The sequence below is a fragment of the Oratosquilla oratoria genome, chromosome 12 (genome assembly GCF_046742065.1).
Source record: "Oratosquilla oratoria isolate Oo_2021 chromosome 12, ASM4674206v1, whole genome shotgun sequence".
Lineage (NCBI taxonomy): Eukaryota > Metazoa > Arthropoda > Malacostraca > Stomatopoda > Squillidae > Oratosquilla > Oratosquilla oratoria.
In genome coordinates this window covers 34937159-34961508 of record NC_134788.1, presented here as the reverse complement: position 1 = coordinate 34961508, position 24350 = coordinate 34937159, and the positions used below count along the sequence as shown (strand labels likewise).

General features: G+C 43.9%; 2 protein-coding genes across 5 annotated transcripts in view; one reads left to right on the top strand and one right to left on the bottom strand.

The window, feature by feature from the left end:
- Positions 1-24350, top strand: part of LOC143031368 (uncharacterized) — a 66045-nt gene that overhangs the window by 24315 nt on the left and 17380 nt on the right. The window lies entirely within an intron of this gene.
- Positions 190-14124, bottom strand: LOC143030665 (uncharacterized). 4 transcript variants are annotated; one of them, XM_076193841.1, is made up of 2 exons: positions 13649-14124; positions 190-2882 (listed from the first exon to the last, which is right to left on the bottom strand). In XM_076193841.1, exon 2 carries the CDS (start codon positions 2736-2738, stop codon positions 1359-1361), a length of 1380 nt encoding a protein of 459 aa, XP_076049956.1. In that variant the 5' UTR covers positions 2739-2882; positions 13649-14124; the 3' UTR covers positions 190-1358. The 4 variants fall into 4 exon arrangements, with proteins under 4 accessions (XP_076049956.1, XP_076049955.1, XP_076049958.1 ...); XM_076193840.1 differs by having other exon boundaries at positions 13659-14124; XM_076193843.1 differs by having other exon boundaries at positions 13743-14124.

The following is a 24350-nucleotide window of genomic DNA, read 5'->3' as shown; positions in this document are numbered from 1 at the left end:
CATGCCGGCATGCTCCGCCTTTCTAATATTTTGTTAGAAACCCTTGGGGTTCGATGTCACTTCTCTGCCAACGAGTAATACTGCTGTATAACGCGAGTATGGCGATACATCATCGTGCATCAGGCAGCTGATGCTTCCCGCGATTATTTGACTCGTGCCGAAGAGGTTAATGGAAAAATACCATAACAGTTCACATTTTTAAAATGTTTTAATATAACTCTTTTTATATCACACATACAACATAAGAACATAAGAATAAAGGAGACTGCAAGAGACCATAAGGCCTACACTAGGCAGCTCCGTACAAACCATCACATTTTTTTTATTTTATATAGTACATACAAGAAATACAGGCGGATATGTCAAAAGCGCAAATCTCGATATAATAGGAATAACCGAGACATGGTGGAGACTTTGAAGCCGATTTTAAAATTGTGGGATTGCAACACTTTCATCAAGATATAAGTCACAAGAAAGGTAGGGGTGTTCTGTTGTACGTTAGGAGCAATGTCCATGCTTCTGTTCTAAAGTGAAACAGGATGCCCTATGATAGTTTGAGGGTCCAAACAAATGGACAAAAATGAATGTAGGTGCAATATATAGGCCAAAGTCATTATCATCAGCAGACGACAAGCTGTTGTTTCAAGAACTGTCTAGTTTCTGCAACCGGGACTTTATTCATAATGGGTGATATCAATTGTATTAGCATTGATTGGATGACCCTACACGGCCATATAGGTAGTAGCTTGATGGATTTTCTCGGTGAAAAATACTTAATTCAACATGTAAAAGAGCCCACAAGACATGGAAACTTACTCGATCTATTGATCACTAGCCGCGAAAGCACGATAACCGATGTACAAGTCTGTGAAGCTATTGCAAATAGCGCTCACAGAGAACAGTTTTTCGTGAAAAATATCTATTGCACTGGTCACACTGCAATGGGTTCTCTCATGTATGGGTCATCATGTGACGTGACGTTTGAGAAGATCCTTACGTGAAAAAAAGCTTTATAGCACAGGCCACATTGGAATGTCTTCTCTTCAGCGTGGGTAGTCATGTGATGTATGAGAACACCCTTTTGTGAGAAAGCGGAATCACACATGTCACACTACAGCGGATTCTCTCCTGTGTGGCTCATCATGTGACGTTTGAGGTAACCCTTTTGTGAGAAAACTGAATCACAGGTATCACACTGGAATGGCTTCTTTCCTGGGTGGGTCATCATGTGACTTTCGAGATTATCCTTTTGCGAGAAAGCGGAATCACACATGTTACACTGGAATGCCTTCTCTCCTGTGTGGGTCATCATGTGATCTTTGAGATTACGCTTTCGTGAGAAAGCGGAATCACACATGTCACACTGGAATGGCTTCTCCTGTGTGAGTCATCATGTGACGTTTGAGATTACCCTTTTGTGAGAAAGCGGAATCACACATGTCACACTGGAATGGCTTCTCTCCTGTGTGGGTCATCATGTGACGTTTGAGACTACACTTTTGTGAGAAAGCGGAATCACACATGTCACACTGGAATGGCTTCTCTCCTGTGTGGGTCATCATGTGATGTTTGATATTACCCTTTAGTGAGAAAGCGGAATCACACATGCCACACTGGAATGGCTTCTCTCCTTTGTGGGTTATCATGTGACGTTTGAGAACACCCTTTTTTGAGAAAGCGGAATCACACATGTCACACCGGAATGGCTTCTCTCCTGTGTGGGTCATCATGTGACTTTCGAGATTACCCTTTTGTGAAAAAGCGGAATCACACAGGTCACACTGGAATGGTTTCTTCCCTGTGTGGGTCATCATGTGACTTTCGAGATTCCGCTTTCGTGAGAAAGCGGAATCACACCTGCCACACTGGAATGGTTTCTCTCCTGTGTGGGTCATCATGTGACGTTTGAGGTGACCCTTATGTGAGAAAGACGAATCACACAGGTCACACTGGAATGGCTTTTCTCCTGTGTGGGTCATCATGTGACGTTTGAGATCACCCTTTTGTGAGAAAGCGGAATCACACATGACGCACTGGAAAGGCTTCTCTCCTGTGTGGCTCATCATGTGACGTTTGAGATCACCCTTTTGTGAGAAAGTGGAATCACACATGTCACACTGGAATGGCTTCTCTCCTGTGTGGGTCATCATGTGATGTTTGAGATTACCCTTTCGTGAGAAAGCGGAATCACACATGCCACACTGGAATGGCTTCTCTCCTGTGTGGGTCATTATATGATGTTTGAGATTATCCTTTAGTGAGAAAGCGGAATCACACATGTCACACTGGAATGGCTTCTCTCCTGTGTGGGTCATCATGTGACGTCTGAGATCACGCTTTTGTGAGAAAGCGGAATCACACATATCACATTGGAATGGCTTCTCTCCTGTGTGGCTCATCATGTGACGTTTGAGATCACGCTTTTGTGAGAAAGCGGAATCACACATGTCACACTGGAATGGTTTCTCTCCTGTGTGGGTCATCATGTGACTTTTGAGGAGACCCTTACATGAGAAAGCGGAATCACACATGTCACACTGGAATGGCTTCTCTCCTGTGTGGGTCATCATATGATGTTTGAGATTATGTTTTTGTGAGAAAGCATAATCACACATGTCACACTGAAATGGCTTTTCTCCTGTGTGGCTCATCATGTGACGTTTGAGATCACCCTTTTGTGAGAAAGCAGAATCACACAAGTCACACTGGAAAGGCTTCTCTACTATGTGGGTCATCATGTGATATATGTGACAATCTTTGGCAAAATATAGGTTACACTAGAAAGGCTTCTCTCTTGTGTGGGCCATCACATGATGTTTAAGATGAGTTGTGAGATAGCCGAGCTATCGATGCTACATCGGGTTTTCTTTGTTGATACCTTTCTGAAAACAATGAGATTAACTTTTAGAGATATGTAATAGTAGGACTGTTGGTGTTTTGTACACAAACCATTTCATACATGCCATCCTCTATTATAAGAGTAATTTGCCTAAAAACACAGTGAAATCGATTATCAAAATGGTCAACTGGTCATTATAGCGGTGTTTGCTTTGTTAGCCTAGTTGTGGGTTGAAATTCCATACTTCTCTCTTACTTAAAGGAGTAATGATTAACTACGATGCACCTCGTAGAGGGAACGTCACCTGCATGGAGGGGGGGGGGGTGTTAGAGTAGACTCAACAACCCTGCCCTTCAATCAACCAGTACTAAAACAAACTTTTAAGATTATCTTATCGACTAACGGTTTATGTCTATAGTAATTGCATGTCTGACATGAGAGAATGTAAACACTGAACACGTTTGATACGTCACCTTATCTATATCTACCAATTTGGCAGCGGCGATCAGAACCAATGAAAAACTACACCAATTGAAGCAACCTTTAACGCAGAGGCACACTACTTGCTTTGCTGTCAAAATCTTGCGCACGTCACATAGGGAGTGTTTTGCAGATGACTTTTTGGGCTAACGGCAAACAAAAAGGAAGACAAAGCGTCCCGCCGAGCTTTCTCCTATGTTAACAAAAGAATAAATACAATAAAATGCAACTTGTACAAGTGAAATACACACTTGCACGAAAAAAGGAAATAAATTAAATCACGTTCATACACACTGTGACCTTCGTTCACCCTGTACTCTCTCACTTTATCTTTTTCTGTCATTGTGTTCCTAGTGCCCAGGTACATTGGATTTAAGTCTATGCACCTATTCTTTTGTCGTCCACACTTCTATGAATAATCTCCTTTTCTTCGAGTTGCCTCTGTGTACCACTGTCGCTTCTTACCAATCAATGTTGTGGTGTAGTTCGTTCATATGCTTATAAAGTGCTGAGGCTGCATCTTTCCGATTAACTGCCCGTTTATGTTCTTCAATTCTAGTGGCGAGTTTCTTATGCGTTTCTCCTGTGTAATCTGCATCACAATCCAAACATCTAATACGGAACACTACGTCCGCCTGCTGAGTGGGTGCTTCCATATCCCACCCCTACACCAAACCACTTCAAGTTTAAAGGACTACAAAGGAGAAGCATGCCGACAGGAGACCTTTTGGTCCATAATTCAGTCGGATGCGAAAAAAAAACTATAAATAGATAAATAGGTAAGGTTAAGTTATAACCTATCAGGTAAATACATACATACATATACCAAGGCTTTTTCCCCCTTACAAGGGAGGTAGCCAAAAAAGGAAAAGGCATAAAATCATTCGCACCCATTCCATCCCTGAATACACTCCATACCCCTCCACCCTCCCTCTTATCTGAGCACCTCATGGATGACGGGTCATCCCTGCACCTTGCCCACTGCCCTTGGTCAGAAGCAGTGTCGCAAGACACAGCACATCCACAGCAAGGCCGCTTCATTAAATCGGCGACCCCCCCCCTTGCATAAAAGGAGAGGACGGGGAGAAATCCCTTCGGGCTGCGTCAACTTTTGCTCACACATACTACCTCACCCATTCCACCTGCAATCACAACATCATCCATATACAACCATTCTCCATTTACTCCTGTCTTCTGTCCTCTCCCGTCCTTCCTCAACAGACATTCCCCTCTTCCCCAAAGCCCCCTTCACCCCATCCATCCACCTCATCCTAGGACATCCCCTCATGTTCACTCCCTCCACATCTGTCTTCCATACCTCTTTTACTAGTCTTTCTTCACTCATTCTTTCCATGTGTCCAAACCATCCTAATATTCTTTCATCAACCCTATCTCCCAACTCCTTTTTCACCCCTGTTCTCCTCCTCACCTCCTCATTTCTCACCCTATCTAGCCTAGTAACCCCCACCATACTTCTCAGACACCTCATCTCAAACACATTCAAACTCCTCTCTTCTCTTATGTTCCATGTTTCTGCCCCATACAGTGCTGTTGGCACAATCACTCCTTCATACAGTCTCCTCCTAGCATCCATTCCCAAATGTCTATTCCTCATTACACTCTTCAATCCACCAAGGCATTTACTCGCTTCTCTCAATCTACAGTCTACCTCCACCTTCACTCTACCTTTTCCTGCCACATTTGCACCCAAGTATCTAAAACTATCCACGTCCTCCAGTCGCTCTCCCTTAATGCTCACTTCCAGTCTACTGCCACTTTCACCCTTGTACATTTCATCACCTTACTTTAACCCACATTTATCTTCAGCTTTCTTCTATCACATACTTTCCCAAAATCTGTCACCAACTTCCTCAATCCCTCCTCCAATCCTGCCACAAGCGCAGTGTCGTCCGCAAACAACAGCTGGCTCACCTCCCACTTTTCTCCATTTTCTTTAACCATCTCCAATCCCTGACCCACTACCCTTCCATTTACCTCACACACTACCCCATCCATGTATAAGTTGAACAGCCAGGGTGACAAAACGCATCCTTGACGAAGTCCCACCTTTACTTCGAACCATTCACTCTCTCCATTTCTAATCCTGACACAAGCTCTACTACTCTCATAAAAACTCTTGACAGCTCCAAGAAGCTTTCCTTCTATCCCATATAACTTCATAACCTCCCACAGTGCCTTTCTGTCTACCCTGTCATAAGCCTTTTCCAGATCCATAAAAGCCAAAAAAACATCCTTAACTTTTCCTATAGCTTTCTCACATATCTGTCTTACCACAAAGATCTGATCTACACAACCTCTACCCGTCCTAAATCCACACTGTTCCTCACCAATTACTACCTCTGTTCCTCTCCTAATCCTCTCAATCAAGATCCTCCCATAAGCCTTCCCAACTACACTTAACATGCTAATCCCTCTGAAACTACTACATTCACACTTGTCCCCTTTTCCCTTGTAAAGTGGAACTATACAGACACTCCTCCAGTTCCCTGGCACTCTACCCTCTCTCCAGCAAATATTAAAGAACCTCACCAGCCAGTCCACCATCACTATACCTCCTTTTTTTTAGACATTCTGCATGGCATCCATCCAGACCATGTGCCTTACCTGCTTTCATCCTTCCTTATTTCTCCTCCATTCTCCTCACTCATCACGGTCATTTTCTTAGCATTTCCCACTGCAACTATCTTTCCCTCCCTATCCTCCTTCACATTTAGCAACTCCCTAAAATATTCTGCCCATTTTCCCCTTTCTGCCTTCTCTTCCATTATCATCTCTCCATCTGCACCTTCTACATTTTCTTCTCTACTTGTTTTGCCTCCTCTTCCTCTCTTAATTTCTTTTCAAAACATCTTTTTATTACTTTCAAATTATCTGTCATACTCTTACCCCACTTCACATCTGCTCTCCTCTTTACCTCCTTTACCATTTGCTTTACTTCTCTTTTCTTTGTACCTCTCATATGACTCCCTCGTCCTATTTTGTAACCAATCTGTGAAAGCTCGCTTCTTCTCTTCTACAACCTTCTTTGTTTCCCATCCCTATTCCTTCTATTTCCTCCTGTCCTTCTTGTTCCACACACCATCCTTGCACACTTTGTGACTCCCTCCTTGAACCATCCCCATTCCTCCTCCACACCTAGCTCTACTCTATCCTTCACTCCCTCCCACTCCTTCAGCTTCTTCTTGTACTCCTTCTCCTTTTCATTTAAAGAGTTCACTCTAAGCACCTCCCTACCTTTTGTCCCTCTCCTCTTTCTCCATCTATCCTCCACTCTCAACTTACCTTCTACCAAAAAATGATCTGATATTCCCCCACCCTCTCCCCTTAGCACATGTACTAAGGGGAGAGGGTGGTTATAACCAGGTTACAACCAGTAAAATTCTTAAAAGGTTGAAACTAGGAATGAAAATCTTGGAACCAATCTATTAATCATCGCAAGGACTAATAGAAAGTCAGTTAAAACATTAGATAAGGCTGACTTTTATGTTATTTTGTATAAAAAAAAGAGCACTTGTACATTCTGGCGATAGTTGAAGAAGAATCAGTCTTCTCAGATCTATTGATAGGATTTGCAACATTGAAAAAAGGAGGGCATGACAATATGTCAGGCTGAGTAAGGGATCTTAGTGAAATCACAGTTAAATACTTTAGGCTAGGCATGAAGAGAGATATTCACTTACATATTGACAATTCCTTGAGATGTACGGAGGTAAAAGGAAATACACATAAGTGTGCTCCTGTGCTATCATATCCTATACCACATAAACCTCGGAAAAATTTCACTTAGATACACTTGAGTTGTCGGAAAAGGGATATATGTGTTTCTTGCCATTGATTATCTGTCAAGATTGCTTCTGAATTTAGATTCAACCTGTACAAACTGGTGCCCTTCCCAATGTAAGTAAATAATTCAATTTTTGAACTTGACACACAAGTAATAGATCCACTAAATTACATCCTTTCTTTAGATAACTTAACAGAGAGTACAATCTTTAATGATAACCTTAAAAATTGTAAGATCCCTAACAATATTCTCTACTTGTGCCATGCTTTTATTCTATTTTTGTTTTAATGAAGCGGCCTTGCTGTGGATGTGCTGTGACTTGCAATGCTGCCTCTGACCCAGGGCAGTGGACAGGATGTAGGGATGACCCGTCATCCAGGAGGTGCTAAGATAAGAAGAAAGATTGAGGGGAGTGGAGTGTATTTAGGGATGGAATGGGTGGGAATGATTTTATGCCTTTTTCTTTTTGACTACCTCCCTTGAAAGGGGGAAAAAACCTTGGTATGTGCATGTATGTGTATGTATTTTTATTTTATCTATTTATTTATTCATTTATTTCTTTTTGTGCTCCATGAGGCATTGAAATAATTTTGTGAAGTTCTACTGGCTAAGAGTAGTAGTAGTAGTATTGTATGGCTCTCTTACACCTCCAACTTTGTATTTGCTAGCCAGTCTATGAATGTTTGATTTGCTTCATAGATAGTCTGGTAACCTCCAGGCACTGCTGGATCACCATGCTGTCATCGTGTGGTGGCTTAAGTACCCCAATGCCTAAAGATTGGGGGAAAACTAAGAGTGATCCCAACGTGGCATCCGGACATACACTCGATCTATCACCTGGATACACACCTCCACTATCATGAACTAGCTAAGAAAATATCTGTAATACAGAATTGTCACTACAAAATAGATATTTGTAAACCAGGTTACTCACAGAATATCATGACAAAATAAAATCGGTACAAAGGAAGTAAAGAAAGTAGTGAGTTCTGAAAAAGACCTTGGAGTGATTATCACAAAGGACATGGCACCTGATAAACAGATAGAAAAAACTGTTATGACCAACAAAGGGGGCCTTTACCTACTTGGACGAAGGAATGGTAAAGAAACTAGTAATCACACTGATAAGGCCAAAACTGGAGTACAGTATGCAGCAACATTATGGACACCCAGTACTAAAAAGAATATAAAGAAAATTGAAAGAATCTAAACAGCATAATTACAAATATGGGCCCAACACTTTCAAAACTGCCATATGAAAAGACTGTTAAAGTTGGAAACGCCAACTCTGGAACAAAGAAGAAAAATAGGTGACCTACTGACCATCTATAGAATCATGAGAAAAATGGTCATTAATACAGAAACTGACAAGCTGGAAAGGATATGCAACAAAATACCACATGACAATGTCCACAGTCCTACATTTTCTTGCTTATTATCATAAAACAATTTCTATATATGTAGAATAAATAATTCATATTATGCATCAAGCATAAAATCGCCATTATATTTTGCACTTCTATTCTATTTATCAAAATTGCACAAAAAGCATATTTTTGCACCTCTATTTCATATATACATTAAAACCATACAAAAATTAAGTGGATATAGTATGATAACAAGAATAAATAAAACAAATTTAGACCATTAGAATTGTCCAATAAGAAATGAAGTCTTAAATCAGAGTATGACCAAAGTAATATAAAGCCATCATGCACAGTATAAAAAGTACATCATACATATACCAAGGCTCCTTTCCCCCTTATCAGGGAGGTAGCCAAAAAGGACAGGGCACAAAATCACCCCCACCCATTCCATCCCCGAAAACACTCCACACCCCTCACACCCTCCCTCCCATCTTAGCACCTCCCAGATGACGGGTCATCCCTGCACCCTGTCCACTGCCCTGGGTCAGAAGCAGTGTCGCAGGACACAGCACATCCACAGCAAAGCCGCTTCATTAAATCGGCGACCCCCCCATATAAAGGAAAGGATGGGGAGAAATCCCTTCGGACTGCATCAAAATTTTTGCTCACACACACTACCTGCCCCCCATTCCCCCGTCCATTCCACCTCATGCATCACAACATTTTCCATATACAACCATTCTCCATTCACCCGTCTTCTGTCCTCTCCCGTCCTTCCTCAACAGACATTCCCCTCTTCCCCAAAGCCCCCTTCACCCCATCCATCCATCTCATCCTAGGACGTCCCCTCATGTTTACTCCCTCCACATCTGCCTTCCATACCTCGTTTACTAGTCTTTCTTCACTCATTCTTTCCATGTGTCCAAACCATCCTAATACTCTTACATCAACCCTATCTCCCAGTTCCCTTTCCACCCCTGTTCTCCTCCTCACCTCCTCATTTCTCACTCTATCTAGCCTAGTAACTCCCATCATACTTCTCAGACACTTCAACTCAAAGACATTCAAGTTCCTTCTCTCTTCCTCTCTTATGTTCCATGTTTCTGCTCCATACAGTGCTGTTGGCACAATCACTCCTTCATACAGTCTCCTCTTAGCATCCATTCCCAAATGTCTATTCCTCATTACACTTTTAATCCACCAAGGCATTTACTCGCTTCTCTCAATCTACATTCTACCTCCACCTTTTCCTGCCACATTTGCACCCAAATATCTAAAACTATCCACTTCTTCCAGTTGCTCTCCCTTAATGCTCACTTCCAGTATGAAAACTGGAACAACTATTATTCAACTTTTTATTTTATCATTATTATTCTATTATTATTACTATTATTATTTTGGTTGGAAAATAATACCTCCTCTGTATGGACACCTTAATTAATTCCTTAAAAAGGGAAGACAATAATGTGACCAATAATTGCACAGGATGCAACCTGCCAACCTACATAGAAACATCAGAGATGGGAGTAAAAGAACTTTCAAAAAAGCCTCCCAAGATCAAATGAAGAATTCTTTGCAGGTATCAGTTTCAACATCTGATCAATTTGGAACATCAACAATTTGACGTCATCAGCTTAATTTATTTTAATTTCATATGTACATTTTTATATTTCTGTGTTGGGAAATAAAATAAGAAGTGCAAAATATGCAATTGTTTGTGTTTTCATACAGGGATTACCTTTGTCTTGTGGCATTTTGTACATAATACCTGACTAGAAAATATCACCTTACTGCTTTACAAGAGCTTCACGCAATGAACTTGAGGTAAATTAGGTGAAAAAATAATGTATTACATTATCCAAAGTCATACTACACTTAAGGATGTAAATCCCAATATCCACAAAACACCCAACAGGCTATTAGATTTGATTTTTTTTTTTTACAACAGTTTTCCTGTTGACTTCATTAAATAGGGTGTTCTGTTTCAATCGAGAAACACTTGTTTGTACCAATCCCAACCCCCATACCAGCCATGTCTGGGGACTACATTGGGAAATAAGTATTTAGAATTAAAGAGGAGTCCAAAGACAGATTAATGAGAGAAACAAGGACAACATTGTTCAAATAAACAATAAAACAAGCAGTTTTCTCCAATTCTGACCATACCTAAGATTAGAGAACACAATCACAGCAGGGTTCGCTATTCTTTAAAAGATTATTGGATTCGTTATTCTTTACATTAGTACAATCAGGTTTGCTGTTTTTGATTTAGATATGTTAGGTTCGCTAATCTTGACATTATCTGAATTAGGGAATACTGTGGGCTGGGCTAGGTTATGTTGGGATAGCCATTCTTTGGGTGAGGATCATTGGGGGTCACTGTTCTTGACATGATCCATATATTTTTTCCCCAACAGTTTTCCTGTTGATTTGACCAAATTGGGTGTTCCATTTCAATTAGATATCACTTGTTTGTACTAAACCCCCCACCCCCATCTGGAGAGTGCATTGGGAAATAAGTATTGCGATTCTGAGAAGCATGCAAAGCCGGTGATTAATGAAAGAAATGACAACACTGTTCAAATAAACAATAAATCAAGCAAAGTATTCTCCTATTCTGACCATATATAACCTACCCCGTCCCTCTCTCCCTCATGGCAAATAGATTTTTCAATGGAGAGAGTGAGTGGTTCAAGGTAAAGGTGGGACTGCGTCAAGGATGCGTTATGTCGCCCTGGCTGTTCAACTTATACATGGATGGGGTGGTGTGAGAGGTGAATGCAGGGGTAGTGGGAAAGAGATTGGAGATGGTTAAAGAAAATGGAGAAAAGTGGGAGGTGAGCCAGCTGTTGTTTGCGGACGACACTGCGCTTGTGGCAGGATCAGAGGAGGGATTGAGGATGTTGGTGGCAGAGTTTGGGAGAGTATGTGATAAAAGAGAGCTAAAGATAATTATGGGTAAAAGTAAGGTGATGAGATGTACAAGGGGTGAAAGTGGCAGAAGAGTGGAAGTGAGCATTAAAGGAGAACGACTGGAGGACGTGGATAGTTTTAGATACTTGGGTGCAAATGTGGCAGGAAAAGGTGGAGTGAAGGTGGAGGTAGAATGTAGATTGAGAGAAGCGAGTAAATGCCTTGGTGGATTATAAAAGTGTAATGAGGAATAGACATTTGGGAATGGATGCTAGGAGGAGACTGTATGAAGGAGTGATTGTGCCAACAGCACTGTATGGGGCAGAAACATGGAACATAAGAGAAGAAGAGAGAAGGAGTTTGAATGTGTTTGAGATGAGGTGTCTGAGAAGTATGGTGGGGGTTACTAGGCTAGATAGGGTGAGAAATGAGGAGGTGAGGAGAACAGGGGTGGAAAAGGAGTTGGGAGATAGGGTTGATGAAAGAATATTAGGATGGTTTGGACACATGGACAGAATGAGTGAAGAAAGACTAGTAAAAGAGGTATGGAAGGCAGATGTGGAAGGAGTGAACATGAGGGGATGTCCTAGGATGAGGTGGATGGATGGGGTGAAGGGGGCTTTGGGGAAGAGGGGAATGTCTGTTGAGGAAGGATGGGAGAGGACAGAAGACAGGGGTGAATGGTGAATGGTTGTATATGGATGATGATGTGATTGCATGAGGAGGAATGGGCTGGGGGTGAGGTAATATGTGTGAGCAAAATTTGACGCAGCCTGAAGGGATTTCTCCCCATCCTCTCCTTTTATGGAGAGGGGGTGTCGCCGATTTAATGAAGCGGCCTTGCTGTGGATGTGCTGTGTCTTGCGACACTGCTTCTGACCCAGGGCAGTGGACAAGGTGCAGGGATGACCCGTCATCCAGGAGGTGCTTAGATAAGAGGGAGGGTGGAGGGGTGTGGAGTGTATTTGGGGATGAAATGGGTGGGAGTGATTTTATGCCTTTTCCTTTTTGGCTACCTCCCTTGTAAGGGGGAAAAAGCCTTGGTATATGTATGTATGTATTTGTTCATTCTATTTCTTGTATTAGATACAAGTTAGGTCAATACAAGATCATTTTCATTCTCTTCCATACATATATATCTTTTACAATAATGCAGTTATGATTCTACATAATTTTAAGTATTCATATATATGTTTGCCAGTCTGCAGCCCTTCCCTATATCATCTGCCAGCCCACGTTTAGATACAGTAAATTCATAGGAACATCAGCAATGATTTTCAAAACACTAAGACAAGCATCTTTACAGTTACCAACAATTAGGTTAGGTTACATTATGTTAAATCTCAAGTCTGCAATTCTTACCTGTATCATGACTAGCTTTATCATTCTGAGTATTTTCAACCCTAGATATGAGTACCACAAATCAACAGTAACATCAGCAGTGATTAGAAAAGACTAGCATGCATCTTTACATATACCTAATTCTACACCCAATTCAAAATTCTTATTCAGTATTTGGAATTGTTCTAAAACATCAGCATATACTGTTAACTACTTCCTAGATCTTAAGGGGCTATTGTTATTTGACAGCTCCCTCTGCGATTTTTTAAACGCTGACTTTTTTTCAACAGAACAAGACCTAGACAGCTACAGCCATAATGGCCTGCAACTTCCAGGCATCAATCTAATCATGAAGGCTCTGTCTGGCAGACGCTTACAATAATCTTTTCTTTACCTGTGTGGTTTCCTTCTTTGCTTACAATTTTTGTGACACAAATGTCTAAACTATTTCAAACATTCTTGCAAATGTACAAAGGCACTTTTAGATATGTTTTGACATGGTTTATCCCTACTTAACGAAAATATTTGAAATCGTAAGCTCTATCAAGGGGTAATTAATCTGCTTTGGTTTCATAATCCTGAAATCCACCTCCTTACGATCTGACCGATCACAAGCTGTGGCATACTTAAAAGTCCTGCTCAATGTAGGAAGTAATGGTGAGATGATAGTGGTACTGTTTTTTTTTTTTTTATTATTATTCAGGATTGGGCATGTGTGAAATAGAAGTCTTGCTCACAGGCATACTAAAGCTGTCTAAGAACATGGGTTATGATGTGGAGATATGTGAGGTTTGATTGCTAATGTAGGATTTGTTGGATATTGTTCCTAGCCTATATCAATATACTTAACACTGCTGATTGAAGCACTGGAAAACAACCTGTTACGTAGAGATGTGTATGCACCTTGACTTACACTGGAAAAACGAAGAGGGCGACGTGATCTAATATGTTTTCAAACGGGCCAAGATTATCATTTAGACAGCAGGGCAGTACTCACAGTAATGGCCTCTTGTAGTCTCTTCCGGTCTTCGGGGGGCCGTGTCGTCGATTGGTTTTCCTCCTCTCAGGGCGATAGTGTTATTGCACTCTAGGAGGTAGTGAAGGAGGGAGGGGTTGGTCATACCGCAGTACTCGCAGTCTCTTTCCTGCCGTCCGTCCTACTACTTCCCCACAGCACTTGTACCCCAACCCGAGTCTTGTGAATCTGACGATTGCATTGGATGCAAGCGAGGGAACGGGGACTGACCGCTCTACCATGTGATTTACAAAGTTCTACCTTAGCTACAACAGTGAAGCCAATAAAGGCTTTCGTCTAACTCGACTATTCTTCGCGGGTGGGGTCGGGAGCTGCGTGAAAAGATATGGCAGTCGCCTTCACTACTGAGTAACTGTTATCAAACTGCAACCCCTTTTTGTATATAATCATAAGTAACGTAGGTGTCGTAACACATGAATAAAATAAAAATTGAACCCACTCTCGGAGAAAGATGAGCCGAGATACAGAGTAAACCGTATATTTCGACCACTAACTGTGATCCTCTTCAGCAGTTACAATTATAGGGTACATAGACAAGGTATTATATACAGAGGAGGAAGTAACATTGGGGAACTCAGTGAGCCTCAGGTCACTTGCCCTTAGTGAGGTCGGACGTTACGTCCTGTGGAGATGAATTTGTCAACTACCATACTAGTTATGGCATCAGGTGACCATTGACCTTTGGAAGTATTATAATTTGGATACTTTTTTATTAAAGAGGATTCAATAATTTTTCTTTTGAAACTACAATGTGAATTGTATACTATAGCTGTATTCTTCCAATCTATTCTGTGATCTAAAAGGTTAGAATGGAGGAATACAGCTGAGCTTTCTTGGCCGTATTTTAAAGAATTTCTATGTTCTTTGATCCTAGTGGGTAGATCACGTCCCGTTTGTCCCTAGTACACTTTTCCACAATATAAGATACCATGTCTCGATTGTGAAAAAGTGTACTGAGTTCCCCAATGTTACTTCCCCCTCTGTATATAATACCTTGTCTATGTACCCTATAATTGTAACTGCTGATGAGGACCACAGTTAGTGGTCGAAATATACGGTTTACTCTGTATCTCAGCTTATCTTTCTCCAAGAGTGGGTTTAAGTTTTATATAATCATAAATCACCGAAATATTTATTTTTATTTTATTGATGTAAGACTTAATAATAATGGGTATTTCATTTTCATTAATATTCTTTTCAATACATTGATTTCTGATTTTGAATTGTGATACCCATAAGTCACAATATCCTTAGCGCACATTGATAATTATCATGAAATTAACAAAATGTTGGAAGCTGTCCTCTTGTATGTGATGAATTGACAATGGCGGAAAATGTGGGGAACTGTCTCTACACTTGTATGAGGATGCCGGCATCTGCGACATGATTATATCTATTTTGTAGTTGTGGCCGAGTGACTCCAAAACTCTGTGAATTGGCCTGATCATTATATTTCCTGTGGTTATAACAGTCATAGTGGAAGAGAACGAGCAATACGGCTGTATAACGAGAGTATGGTGATGCATCACCGTGCATCAGGCAGATGATGCTTCCCACGATCATTTGACTCGTACAAGAGGTTTATAGAAAAATATCACAACAGTTCACATTTATTTAAATATAACTTTTTACATCATGCATACAACATAAGAATAAAGGAGACTGCAAGAGACCATAAGGCCTACACTAGACAGCTCCGTACAAACCATCACATTTTTTATTCCATATAGTACATACAAGAAATACAGGCGAACATCGAAAATACAGGCGAAAAGCGAAAATCTCGATATAATAGGAATTACCGAGACATGGTTAGATGGTGGAGAGTTTGAAGCTAACTTGATATTGCGGGATTTGAACACTTTCATCAAGATATAAATCACAAGAAAGGTGGGGGTGTTCGGTTGTACGTTAAGAGCAATGTCCATGCTTCTGTTTTAAAGTGAAAGAGGATGCATGTGATAGTTTGTGGGTAGAACTCATCCAAACAAATGGACAAAAAATGAATGTAGGTGTAATAAATAGGCCAAAAACATAATAATTAGCAGACGACAAGCTGTTGTTTCAAGAACTGTCTAGTTTCTGCAACCGGTACTTATTCATAATGGGTGATTTCAATTTTATTGAAATTGATTGGATGACCCTACACGGCCATATAGGTAGTCGCTTGATGGATTTTCTCGCAGACAAATACTTAGTTCAACATGTAAAAGAAGCCACAAGACATGGAAACTTACTCCATCTATTGATCGCTAGGCCTTTATACTCGCTGTAGTTGGCAAGCACAGTTCGCAAAGACCTTGTACATGTCCTCTCGGGGGATTTCTACATTTTCATTCTTCTGGACAAAAGATTATAACTAACAGAAGTGAGTCGCCATATCCACAAAGTGAGGATTACAAGGGCGGCGACGGTGGTAGCACTTACATCTATATTTTCATGCATACTACTCTAGCTGTATACCGCTTCCTCCAAGCTATAACTGATCGCCATCCCATTCCTCAACCTTGACAACGGCTTCGTCCGTCCCTCGTATGTCGTCACACATCCTAATTGTCCCAATCCCCGTCTCTCACGATCCAAGTGGGAATACAGGTACTTGGCGTCAACATTCTGTCCCCCACCACAGGGTAGGCGAAAAAAGGAAATGAACATTCAGAGAAGTGGATCAGGACAGTAACAAGGGGTTGGGGGAGAGCATAACGGAGGGACAGTCGCAGTAAAATAAAAGTGTCATCATATCTCTGGGAAAAGAGTCCTCCTCTATAACAGACAAAATGATGTGTGGCTCTGGTCCATAGGATAGGCCTTTTTTCGGAATGGGTCATCATGTGCTATTTCAAATCATCCTTATATCAGAAAGCTTCATCCCACAGGACACAATGTAAAGCCTTAACCATGTATGGATCATCTTATGACATTTGAGAACAGGTTTTTGTGAAAAATATTTATTGCACTGGTCACACTGCAATGGGTTCTCTCCTGTATGGGTAATCATGTGACGTGACGTTTCAGAAGATCCTTACGTGAAGAAAAGCTTTATTGCACAGGCCACATTGAAATGTCTTCTCTTCAGCGTGGGTAGTCATGTGATGTTTGAGAACACCCTTTTGTGAGAAAGCGGAATCACACATGTCACACTACAGCGGATTCTCTCCTGTGTGGCTCATCATGTGACGTTTGAGGTAACCCTTTTGTGAGAAAACTGAATCACAGGTATCACACTGGAATGGCTTCTTTCCTGGGTGGGTCATCATGTGACTTTTGAGAGTACTCTTTTGGGAGAAAGCAGAATCACACATGCTACACTGAAATGGCTTCTCTCCTGTGTGGGTCATCATATGATGTTTGAGATTACGCTTTTGTGAGAAATCAGAATCACACATGCCACACTGGAATGGTTTCTCTCTTGTGTGGACCATCATATGATGTTTGAGATTATGCTTTTGTGAGAAAGCGGAATCACACATGCCACACTGGAATGGTTTCTCTCCTGTGTGGGCCATCATATGACGTTTGAGATAACGCTTTTGTGAGAAAGCAGAATCACACAAGTCACACTGGTAAGGCTTCTCTCTTGTGTGGGTCAACATGTGACGATTGAGAATACGCTTTTGTGAGAAAGCAGATTCACACAGGTCACACTGGAACGGCCTCTCTCCTGTGTGGGTCATCATGTGACGTTTGAGGTGACCCTTATGTGAAAAAGAGGAATCACACATGTCACACCGGAATGGCTTCTCTCCTGTGTGGGTCATCATGTGACTTTTGAGATCACCCTTTTGTAAGAAAGCAGAATCACACTGGAACGGCCTCTCTCCTGTGTGGGTCATCATGTGACGTTTGAAGTGACCCGTATGTGAGAAAGAGGAATCACACATGCCACACCGGAATGGCTTCTCTCCTGTGTGGGTCATCATGTGACGTTTGAGATCACACTTTTGTGAGAAAGCAGAATCACACATGCCACACTGGAATGGCTTCTCTCTTGTGTGGGTCATCATGTGGCGTTTGAAATCACGCTTTTGTGAGAAAGCAGAATCACACATGCCACACTGGAATTGCTTCTCTCCTGTGTGGGTCATCATGTGGCGTTTGAGATCACGCTTTTGTGAGAAAACTGAGTCACACGTGTCACACTGGAATGGCTTCTCTCCTGTGTGGGTCATCATGTGACGTTTGAGATCACGCTTTTGTGTGAAAGCGGAATCACATGTGTCACACTGGAATGGTTCCTCTCCTGTGTGGGTCATCATGTGACACTTGAGACTATCCTTTTGCAAGAAAGCGGAATCACACATGTCACACCAGAATAGCTTCTCTCGTGTGTGGGTCATCATGTGTCATTTGAGATGACTCTTTCGTGAGAAAGCAGACTTACACATGTCACACTGAAATGGCTTCTCTCCCGTGTGGGTCATCATGTGACATTTGAGATCATATTTTTGTGAGAAAGCGTATTCACACATGTCACACAGGAATGGCTTCTCTCCTGTGTCGGTCATCATGTGACGTTTGAGATCACGCTTTTGTGAGAAAGCAGAATCACACATGGCACACTGGAATAGCTTCTCTCCTGTGTGGATCATCATGTGATATGTGAGATTACCCTTTTTTGAGAAAGCGGAATCACACATGTCACACCGGAATGGCTTCTCTCCTGTGTGGGTCATCATGTGACGTTTGAGATCACGCTTTTGTGAGAAAGCGGAATCACACGTGTCACACTGGAATGGCTTCTCTCCTGTGTGGGTCATCATGTGACTTTTGAGACTATGCTTTTGTGAGAAAGCGGAATCACACATGTCACACTGGAATGGCTTCTCTCCTGTGTGGGTCATCATGTGACATTTGAGGTGACTCTTTCGTGAGAAAGCAGACTCACACATGTCACACTGGAAAGGCTTCTCTCCTGTGTGGGTCATCATGTGACTTTTGAGATCACGCTTTTGTGAGAAAGCGGAATCACACGTGTCACACTGGAATGGCTTCTCTCCTGTGTGGGTCATCAAATGATGTTTAAGATTACGTTTTTGTGAGAAAGCAGAATCACACAAGTCACACTGGAATGGCTTCTCTACTATATGGATCATGTGATATATGTGGCAATGACTTGATGTTTAAAATTTGTGAGATAGCCGAGCTATAGATGCCACATCGGATTTTCTTTGTTGATACCTTTCTGAAAAAAATTTAGATTAACTTTTTGAGATAGGTAATAGTAGGATTGTTGGTGTTTTGCACACAAACCATTTCATACATGCCATCCTCTATTATAAGAATAATTTGCCTAAAAACACATACTAAAATCGACTATCAAAATGGCCAACTTGTCATTATAGCGGTGTTTGCTTTGTTAGCCTAGTTGTGGGTTGAAATTCCATACTTCTCTCCTACTCAATGGAGTAAATATTAATTGCCTACGATGCACTTTGTAGTGGGTCTCTCACCTACATGGAGGGGGGGGGGTTAGGGTGGATTCAACCCTGCCCCTCAATCAACCAGTACTAAAACTTTTAAGATTATCATATTGAGTAACGGTTTATGTCTATAGTAATTGCATATCTGGCATGAGAGGATGCAAACACTGAACACGTTTGATACGTCACCTTATTAATATCTACCAATTTGGCAGCGGCGTTCCGAACTTATGAAGAACTAGGCCAATTAAAGGAACCTTTAACGCAGAGGCATACTACTTGCTTTGCTGTCAAAGTCTTGCATACGTCACATAGGGAGTGTTTTGCAGATGACTTTTTGGGCTAACTGCAAACAAAAAGGAAGACAAAGCGTCCCTCCAAGCTTACTCCTATGTTAACAAAGAATAAATACAATAAAATGTAACTTGTATAAGTGAAATAAATAAAATCACGTTCATACACACTATGACCTTTGTTCACCATGTACTCTCTCACGTTATGTTGAGTGTCCTTGTGTTCCTAGTGCCCAGGTAATTGGATTTAAGTCTATGGACCTATTTACGCTAACTTCTTTTGTCGTCCACACTTCTAAGAATAATCTCCTTTTCTTCGAGCTGTCTCTGTGTAACGCAGTCGCTCCTTCCCAGTCAACGTTGTGCTGTAGTTCGTTCATGTGTTTATAAAGTGCTGAGGCTGCATCTTTCCGTTTAACTGCCCGTTTATGTTCTTCAATTCTTGTGGCGAGTTTCTTATACGTTTCTCATATGTAATCTGTATCACAATCCAAACATCCAATGCGGTACACTACGCACGCCTGCTGAGTGGGTGCTTCCATGTCCCACCCCTTCATGAAACCATCCAAAACAAAGGTCTAAGAATAGCGCTTGGAGCATTACGCTGCACAAGAATCGAAAGGCTGGAGGTTGAAGCAAATGTAACCCCCCTCCACTACAGGCGCGAGCACCTCACACTACGATACGCCGCCAAAGTGCTTCGCAACCAACAACATCCCTGCAAGCAAACGGTAAACCAGCACGAACACTTCACCAACTCCAGCCTAAATCCCCTTATCATCAGGATCCGATTCTTGTGCGAGCAGTATTCAGTGCCACTGTGGTCAATAGAAAAGATGGAACATACGTACCCACCGCCGTGGAAAAACATCGCCCTGAACGTCAACACCAACCAGGACCTCAGGAAGAAATCATCTTCAATAGAAGAAGTACGACAGAAGACCCTACAAATGATTAACAAGTACAATGACCACAGGGCACTGTACACTGATGGCTCCAAGTGCGGCCACAAAACTGGGACAGGGTTGTACAGCAACAAAACCCGGATGATGTTCAGATTTCCGAACCATACGAGCATATATATCGCAGAACTATTCGGTATATACGAAGCCATAGAAAATGCTCAATCTGACACACATAGTAACTTCGTCATATTCAGACTCTTTGAGCGCACTTCAAACAATTAAGATAGATAACCATATGGAGAATTTCATCCTGGGCAAAATCATTAGCACATTGTCGACGACCAACAAGTCCATTATTCTCTCTTGGGTTCCCAGCCACATTGGGATCTTCGGGAATGAGAAAGCGGACACCTTAGCCAAATCCGCCTTAGAAAAAGACTATTACAGACATACCCCTGGACATAGGAACATTCAATTGTATACTAAGAAAACAATTACACACCCACTAGCAACTTAAGTGGGACAACCTTGACATCTCTCGCAAACAAAAGGAACACATAACAGATTGGTCGACATCATACAGAAACAACAGACAGGAGGAAATCGCCATAGCAAGACTGAGGACGAACTCGATCCGCCTCACCCACTTAAACCCATACATAAACGGCGTATTTCCTCCCCAATGCAACACCTGCAACACTATACTATCCATAAGACACATACTCCTACACTGCTCAAGATGCAACACGCAGCGCCAAGCGCTTATACAACACTGCAAACTTAAAAAAAAATTCAGCTAAGCACCACAAATTTTTTGACCGACGACCGTTTACTTATTGACAAAGTAGTATTTTATTTGCGCACTACAGGACTATTGTGGAAATTATAATGGTAGAATAAAAAGGATCGCAGGTTCACACCAGGCTTAATGACCTCATTATAGGTCGATAGCCTTAAAGATAAAAAAAAAAACGGCAAGACACAGACGTCCGCAGCCCTTGGCAGCAGACAGACGTTACTCACACGAGCACAGTCAATCTCGCTAGAGCTACTCTCTAGAGTTGACTAGTATTCGTAACCCAACTTTACGTTGGATAGCTTTTTCTTGGCAGTTACACTGCCACCCACTTCTGGGCATTTCCCAGCACTTTCTCCTATACGCCATTTCCATATCTTCGTAGCTCTCCGGGATCCGCACGAGCCCTTGTTGGCTCGTGAGACTTCTTCGTCGTCCGGCCCGGCGAAATCTAGAAAAATTCTATCGTAGTTTAGAGTGGTGTAGAAACCGTAACTACTGGGCACACAGTGTGTCCTACCACGCGGCTGTCACCAGTCGCCAAAGGAAGCTGTGTGACCCCTTTATATTATTATTTTCTTTGGCTCTGCTGAGCACATTTTATCTTTGTGTAACAGGGGGCTCGTCCCCCCACCCCAACGCGCAGGATGGAGTCTTCAACTCCATCCCTGCAAACTAGGAAGACCTCCCCTGACGACCCCAATATCGACCCGGACAAGGCTAGACACGTGTTTCTTCATTCTGACCAGACCCGATTAGCTGACCTCAACCCATTTATGCTTAAGAAATGTTTATCTCAATTCACCGATGATATTAGCCAAGTTAAAAAACTTAGAAGCGGAGACCTCCAAGTTACCACCAACTCTGGGAAAGCTACACGCGATCTTCTCAAGGCCAGGAAGTTTCATTCCTTCGATGTTGTTGCATCCCTCCCTAGGTCACTCAACTCCTGCAGAGGAGTAATCCACTGCAGAGATTTGATGACCATGGAAGAATGTGACATCCTCAATGAAATGAAATCTGAAGGAATATTAGATGTTAAATTTATAACGCGACTGGACCGAGAAAGGAACATGCGAGTGAACACGCCCCTCATAATTTTGACCTTCAATTCAACAACCCTCCCTGACCACGTCAAAATTGGATACATTCATGTCCCAACACGACCATATGTCCCTAACCCTTTACGCTGCAACAAATGCTTCAAATATGGTCACCTTGCCAAATTCTGCAGCAAACAATCAGTCGTATGCGGTAAGTGTGCAGGCGAGCATCCTACGGATGCTTGCTCTGCTAACGTGTTTCAATGTGTTAACTGTCCCTCCAATAACAACCATGCATCCACCTCCCGAGACTGTCCCACTTTCAAGATAAAAAAACAAATTTGTACCTTCCCCGGCCATCCCAGAGCCTTCTAAACGTGTGCCTCGGAGGAGGAGGAGGAGGAGCAGGGGTCGCCGCCCCCTCTGTCTGGCTGCCGAAGATGGGTCGCCGCCCCCTCTGTTGGGCTACCGAAGATGGGTCGCCGCCCCCTCTGTCTGGCTGCCGAGAATGGGTCGCCACCCCCTCTGTCTGGCTGCAGAAGATGGGTCGCCGCCCCCTCTGTCTGGCTGCCGAGGATGAGTCGCCGCCCCCTCTGTCGGGCTACCGAAGATGGGTCGCCGCCCCCTCTGTCTGGATGCCGAAGATGGGTCGCCGCCCCCTCTGTCTGGCTGCCGAAGATGGGTCGCCGCCCCCTGTGTCTGGTTACCGAAGATGGATCGCCTCCCCCTCTGTCGGCCTGCCGAGGATGGGTCGCCGCCCCCTCTGTCGGGCTGCCGAAGATGGGTCGCCGCCCCCTCTATCGGGCTGCCGAAGATGGGTCGCCACCCCCTCTGTCTGGCTGCCGAAGATGGGTCGCCGCCCTCTCCGTCGGGTTGCCGAAATGGGTCACCGCCCCCTCTGTCAGGCTGCCGAAGATTGGTCGCCGCCCCTTCTGTCCGGCTGCCGAAGATGGGTCGCCACCCCCTCTGTCTGGCTGCCGAAGATGGGTCGCTGCCCCCTCTGTCGGGCTGCCGAAGATGGGTCGCCGCCCCCTCTGTCTGGCTGCCGAAGATGGGTCGCCGCCCCCTCTGTCAGGCTGCCGAAGATGGGTCGCCGCCCCCTCTGTCGGGCTGCCGAAGATGGGTCACCGCCCCCTCTGTCGGGCTGCCGAAGATGGGTCGCTGCCCCCTCTGTCTGGCTGCCGAAGATGGGTCGCCGCCCCCTCTGTCTGGCTGCCGAAGATGGGTCGCCGCCCCCTCTGTCTCGCTGCCGAAGATGGGTCGCTGCCCCCTCTGTCGGGCTGCCGAAGATGGGTCTCCGACCCCTCTGTCGGGCTGCCGAAGATGGGTCGCCTCCCCCCTCTGTCGGGCTGCCGAAGATGGGTCGCCGCCCCCTATGTCGGGCTGCCGAAGATCGGTCGCCGCCCCCTCTGTCTGGCTGCCGAAGATGGGTCGCCGCCCCCTCTGTCGGGCTGCCGAAGATGGGTCGCCTCCCCCTCTGTCGGGCTGCCGAAGATGGGTCGCCGCCCTCTCTGTCTGGCTGCCGAAGATGGGTCGCCGCCCCCTCTGTCGGGCTGCCGAAGATGGGTCGCCTCCCCCTCTGTCGGGCTGCCGAAGATGGGTCGCCGCCCCCTCTGTCTGGCTGCCGAAGATGGGTCGCCGCCCTCTCTGTCTGGCTGCCGAAGTTGGGTCGCCGCCCCCTCTATCGGGCTACCGAAGATGGGTCGCCGCCCCCTCTGTCGGGCTGCCGAAGATGGGTCACCGCCCCCTCTGTCGGGCCGCCGAAGATGGGTCGCCGCCCCCTCTGTCGGGCTGCCGAAGATGGGTCGCCGCCCCCTCTGTCGGGCTGCCGAAGATGAGTCGCCGCCCCCTCCGTCTGGCTGCTGAAGATGGGTTGCCGCCCCCTCTGTCTGGCTGCCGAAGATGGGTCGCCGCCCCCTCTGTCTGGCTGCCGAAGATGGGTCGCCGCCCCCTCTGTCTGGCTGCCGAAGATGGGTCGCCACCCCCTCTGTCTGGCTGCCGAAGATGGGTCGCCGCCCCCTCTGTCTGGCTGCCGAAGATGGGTCGCCGCCCCCTCTGTCTGGCTACCGAGGATGGGTCGCCGCCCCCTCTGTCTGGCTGCCGAAGATAGGT

What these genes read in the sequence shown, in the direction of transcription:
- LOC143030665 (XM_076193841.1), bottom strand. Translation starts at nt 2,738, where the DNA reads ATGATGACCCACATAGTAGAGAAGCCTTTCCAGTGTGACTTGTGTGAT.